Below are 6,000 nucleotides of genomic sequence, written 5' to 3'. Positions count from 1 at the left end.
GCTGCCCCTTTTGTGCTTGTTCATGGAAGATTTTACCTACAATTATGAATTTTAGCAGAAACTTGAATTATAACATAACCATAGTGTTTTGAGCGCATTCTTGATTTCGTCCAAAGTGTAAACTTCACCCCATGGTCTTCATAATGAAGATATTCATCCGACTTCCACTGTAGACACAGATCAATAGTATTGAGAGGTTAACTACATAATCAGTAACTGCCATCACCTTCATGGCAGTACTCAATGAAAGAGTTTTCATGAAACAGTTGAAATTCCTCAATGTGGTTACCGTGAAGTAGAGCTCACAATCAGATCAGCCATGATCATATCAAATGGCAGAGCAGGCTTGATGAGCTGAATGGCCAACTCCTGCTCCCAATCCTATTCATATTAAGTCAAGGAATGTGCATTTCATCCCTCCTTTAAAAGGTATTGAGACACTTTTGACTTGGTCCAAGGAAGGTCAAAGTGTTTATTCTAAATGTTTGAGCTTTGACAATATCACCAGTTATTGTACAAGGGGAGGCACAGTAACCAACTCAATCCCAAATTCCATCCTCATCCGACAAACCTATTTTCCTGCAGGATTATTGAAGAGGTACATGCTGCCTCCTTGGCGACATCATCCACAGGGAGTGTTAGTTTTCGCAAACATGCTGACAACACCCAGGTACTCCTCATCATCACATCTCAACCCCTACAGTGTTACTAACTTATCAGACTGCTCATTGGACATCCGTACTGGATGGGCAGAAATTAGCTCCAAATAAATATTGCAAAGACTGAAGTCATGGTCTTCCCTCCCCTCTCCAAAATCCGTTCCTGAGCTACCGACTCCATCTCTCTCCCTGGCAATAATCTGAGATTGAGTCAGTATGTTCATAATCTTGGTGTCACATATGATCCTGAGATGAGCTTCTGGCCTCATATTTGCAAAGACCACCTATTTCCACCTGTTGCTGAAACCCTCAGTCACGTCTATATTACCTCTAACCTCAACTATTTCAATGTGTTCTTGGCTGGTCTCCCACATTCTAACCTCTGTAAACTTGAGGTCATTCAAAACCCTGATGCCCAGTGTCACAACAACTGCTGTTCCCCTGTCCTCACTGACATACATTGGCTCCTGGTCAAGCAACTTCTGATTGTAATATTCTCATTTCTTGTTTTCAAATCCCTCCATGGCCTTGCTGCTCCCAATCTCATCTCCTCCAGCCCCACAAGCTTCCGAGATATCTGTACTCCTCTCATTCTGGCCTCTTGTGCACCTTCAATTATATTTGTTCCACCACTGGTGGCCGTGCCTTCAGTTGCCTGGCCCTAAGCTCTGGAATTCCCTCCCCACACTTCTCAGCTTCCTTACCTCACTTTCCTTCTAAAAGACACTCCTTAAAACCTACCTCTTTTACCAAGCTTTTCATCACCTGACTTACTATCTTATGTGGCTTGTTGTTGCACTTTGTTTTATAATGTTCCTGTGAAACGCCTGGGATGTTTCATTATATTAAAGATATAAGGTCCAGAATCTTCCATTTATTCCAACTGTCAGTGTGGTGCCCGCTGAACTGTCAAAGGCCTGTTAAGGCCAATAATTATCTAATTAAAAGTAGTTGTAAGGGTTGCCCGTCCAACCTTAAGGTTGTCGGGCAGGCGAAGAGCCCAGGCGGCCTTCGCATTTTTCATGGAACCTCATCCACAGGCGGGATGAGGTTTCACGAAGGGTTTATAACTTACATAAAAATTATTAAAATTCATAGACAGGTCCCAGCTCATGTGACACTGTCACATGAAGGGACATGTCTGAATAATTTTTCTTTTTAATTTTTCATAATCAAATAGCAGTTCCGTGCCTCAGGGAGATTTCTGCACTCTTTAGCGCAGACCCCGGCTCTCCCTCCTCCCCCCACCACCTGCACAGGTAATACTGAGCGCTTCCAGGTGCGCGTCACACATAAAATGGCAGCGCGCAGCCGATCGCAGACGGCGACTGGCTCCGGGCCTGCCTGCTCCCAACCGGGAGAAAATTCTCCCTGAGGTGTTGTCGTTGAGGTGACCACGAACACTGATTTTCTTCACCGCTCTGTGACAGAGGGGCAGGGAGGAGAGTGAGATGTGAAAGAGGGGAAAAGGAAGGAGAGTAACAAAGAAAAGATCTGCGCACGATTCAATAAATAAACAAATGCTGGTGTGTGGTATAATACAGCAAAATACAAAGGAGGACAGCATTCTTTTCATTTATTTCCAGATTTTAAAAACAGCAAGTCTAAAATGTTTATTTATTTGGCAAACACTGACAAGCCCAAGAACAAAATGTAAACTACAAAAAGACATTACCAGAACAAGGCGTGTTTGCATTGTTTATTCTGAAATTGCAATTACATTGAGAGTTGCTTTCTACAGAAGTTAGTAAAATCAAAATTTAGCAATGTGAAAAAAAATGAGGTCTAAGAAAATTAACTATAAATATTTTTAATACTGCCAGAGCAGCTATTAGTGGAATTAGAGGTCCACCATTACTCTTTAAAGTTCCAGGTTGTTTCAAATATTACTTTGATTCCTTTGCTAAATTTACTTCTACTTTCAAGTTATTTAAATGTAAGGGAAATTAAGTCAGCCAGTTTTTGTGGAACATCTCTTCATTTGTCCTAAATGTTTAATAAAAAAAATTAAAACTGCTTTACACCCATGCACTAAGTGTAGTGCTGTTCTCTGGCTCCTAGCTGTTAGTGTCACAGTGCCATGCAATCCCTGCTCTAAAGTTTGCACATCTCAACAAAACTTTTCAAACTACTCCAAAGAGCAGAAATGTCACCGTTTCATAGTTTCCAGGGTATGTTTCCTATAAAACATACATCAGGATGGAAGCGGCAATGTACTGAAATATGAACGAAAATCATTTAAAGCAATGGTTGAAATGTAAACCATGTGCCTTTTGAATGTATATAAAGCTGTGACACCAGACAATTTAATAATGCTACTTTTATTATTGCAAGTTTGAAGTTGCATAATAAAGCAAGGTACAATTACCAATTTGTCTTTAGAAATAGCTCAATCTTGCTACCCTCACTCACTGCTGGAGTCAAATTAGCACTGCCTGAAGACTGTCGTTATAGGGAAGTGGTATCCTCCAGCAGCTAAAACATCAAGTCACCATGTAAATTCATCAGCAGATTTGTCTGTTCATAGGTGAAGGGGCATCAAACGAAAGCTGCGTTTGAGTTAATAAAGGCGCACTTCACATCGATTTGCCATTGCATTTTATCATTTTTATTGGACTGGGGTGTGCTGCTGAACACACTAAAGAAATTCACATTTCAGAATCGTCTGCAGGACATCATTCAGTGCTCGAAAAAAAAGGAAAGAGGGCAGCATTATCAAAAACAATAGCACAAATGAGAGATCTTGCATGCTGCGGGTTTAACCGGCAGGAGAATCTATTGCCTACCTTGAAAAAGAAAACAATTTCCACACTATTTAGAGGTACAATACTAGATGTATAGAAATATCTTACCAGTTTAATGCATACCAACACTAGAGCAACTTGTTTCAAAATAGTTATGGTCGATATGAAAGGTTTTTGTTTGTTTAAACTGACTGCATTTGTGCCATGTTCTGGTGATACAAGTAGAAAAATAACTATCAGTGCTGTAAGATGGGGGTGGGGGGGGGGGAGCGATTATGAAGATATTCCTCTGTAATTTGCAGCAGTCTTAATACAGAACGTACTGAACCACAGAGCTTCCTGGTACTCACTGCGGTCTGCATAAGTGACCCACACAACAGTTCTCTCACAGAAGAGGGAGAAAAAGGACAAATCATGAATGATTTTTTTTTTTTTGCATGTTAATATTTAAGGCCATTCAAGCAGTGTTCAACAGATTTTGTATTGCTGCCTGCTGGGCTTCATTAAGCGATGTCATGCACTCGGTCCACAGCCCTCCTGAACCCTGAAATCAAAAGGAGAACAGGCCTTTCAGCAATTTCGACACAGTATATTCATTTCATAAAATGTTTTTGCACAGTGCAGGCTTAAGTGAACTGCACCGTGTGGTAGAGAATACAAATTGTGTCACGTAGAAATTCTTTGAACAGATGCATTTTTTAAAATCGGCACATCTGAAGTATCTTTTTCTCTCTTATATTAAAAAAATGGTACGTGGGTGTCACTGGCAAGGTTAGCATTTGTTGCCCATGCCTAATTGCCCTCGTATTGAGTGCCTTGCTAGGTAGTTAAGAGTCAACCACATTGCTGTGCATCTGGAGTCACATGCGGACTCAAGCATGGGCAGCAGATATCCTTCCCTAAAAGGACATTAGTGAACCAGATGGATTATTACAACAATCGATGATAGTCATCATGGTCACTATTACCGAGGCTACCTTTATATTCCAGATTTACGACATGAATTCAAATTCCACCAGCTGCTGTGGTGGGATTTGAACCTGTGTCCCTAGAGCATTAGCCTGGGCCTCTGGATTACTAGTCCAGTGACATCACTGCTACGCCACCATCTCCCCTTAATGCAACATACATTCAGTTGGTACATTTTAGCAAACCAGTCAGTTTTAATATAACATACACAGTAGAAGTATCTGAATTGAAAGCCATTCCATCTGCTAACTATTCACAGTTAATGCTCTAACATAGTTACCTGTACTTGTCGAATTACATTTGCCAGCCGTTTACTACAGGCATCTTCATTCTTTATAGCTTCACTAGTGAGACCATCAGCAATGATAGCAAACACTCTGGGGAGGCTGGAATTATTAGGCCCAAGAACAATTGGATTGTTACTGTGGAGAAAACATTAAAAATGATTTTGCTTGTGAAACCAAGCTATTTAAGCCCTGGATTTCTGCGTTTACCTCATTGTAATATTGCTCTGAAATTATAGACAGTACCAAAATTTGCCATTCAACCTCACCAGACTAGTTATAAAATGAATAACCAACTTGGCCATTGCTCTCAACACCATTCATCTGTAGGACCAAAGAGCTTACACTGAAACTCTATCCCTATCACTGTAACCTCACCCCGACTCTCAACCCTCCGACAACACTGTGCTCCTCCAATTCTGATCTTTTGCATGTTTCTGATTTCCATTGCTCTACCATTGGTGGCAGTGCCTCCAGCTGCCTGGGTCCTCAGCTCTGGAATTCCCTCCCTAGACCTCTCGGCCTCTCTCGCCTCCTTCAAGACGCCCCCTTTAAAACAACAACTCGCCTCTGATCAATTTGGGTTACCTATTCCAAAATCTTACGTGGCTTGATCTCAAAATTTATCTGCTGTGGAATGTTCCTTTGCTATTTTAAGAGGCACTGTAGAAATGCAGATTGTTCAAACATAACTGCCTCATGTTTTCTTGACTATATCAATCCAAATCATCACCCTTTAGGGTGACAGCATGTTAAAGATTTCTGGACCTGGGAAAATATGACTCGTGTGTCGATGCTCCCGAGTAGCGGGTTACACTGTGTTATAGCACCATCTAAAGGCTCATGTGGACGCACAGCAGCAATTAACTTTTCAGTTACAATCACTTCAACACTGCCCCTGCCTGTAATCAGGCAAATGGCACTGACCATTTGCAGGCAGCGATTACAAAGGAGCTGCTTAAACTGTATTGAGCAAGGTATTTCAGACAGTTTAAACAGCTGAGCAGTTAATTAGCTGTCCTAATCCTCCCCACTACAAATCAGAGCAAATGACGTTAATTGTTACCCCATCCAACAAACTAATCGTTAACAGTTGTGCAAGTGTTCTAATGAATTGGGAGGGAGTACAACAGGTCATGTTACAGATTCAGGGTCACCTCCCACCCCACCACCCTCAACACAGCCTAGCCACCTTCAAAACAGTTTCAAGGACTTTAATCTCAGCAAAGTTGACAGGATTCAACGTACGTTTACTGGCACCAGGTCCCCACTATCGTTGTTTGATTGAAGAAAAGCTAGGGTAAGCAAATACCCATCAGTGAGATTTGCTCCTGCGCTACAGGG

The 6,000-nt window shown here is 41.5% G+C and overlaps 1 protein-coding gene across 1 annotated transcript in view; it reads right to left on the bottom strand.

Annotated features, from left to right (window-relative positions):
* Positions 1 to 2,218: 2,218 nt before the first annotated feature.
* The window catches only part of kpnb3 (karyopherin (importin) beta 3), a 60,104-nt gene continuing 56,322 nt past the window's right edge, over positions 2,219 to 6,000 (bottom strand). The window contains exons 25-26 of the mRNA XM_041199426.1: positions 4,653 to 4,794; positions 2,219 to 3,947 (exon numbers count right to left, since the gene is read on the bottom strand). Coding sequence (XP_041055360.1) covers positions 3,861 to 3,947; positions 4,653 to 4,794 — 229 coding nt within the window. The 3' untranslated portion in view covers positions 2,219 to 3,860. The remainder of the gene's footprint in view (positions 3,948 to 4,652; positions 4,795 to 6,000) is intronic.

Source organism: Carcharodon carcharias, chromosome 11 (genome assembly GCF_017639515.1).
Source record: "Carcharodon carcharias isolate sCarCar2 chromosome 11, sCarCar2.pri, whole genome shotgun sequence".
Classification (NCBI taxonomy): Eukaryota; Metazoa; Chordata; class Chondrichthyes; order Lamniformes; family Lamnidae; genus Carcharodon; species Carcharodon carcharias.
The sequence above is the reverse complement of the archived record's forward strand: the minus strand, read 5'-3'. Positions and strand labels throughout refer to the sequence as shown.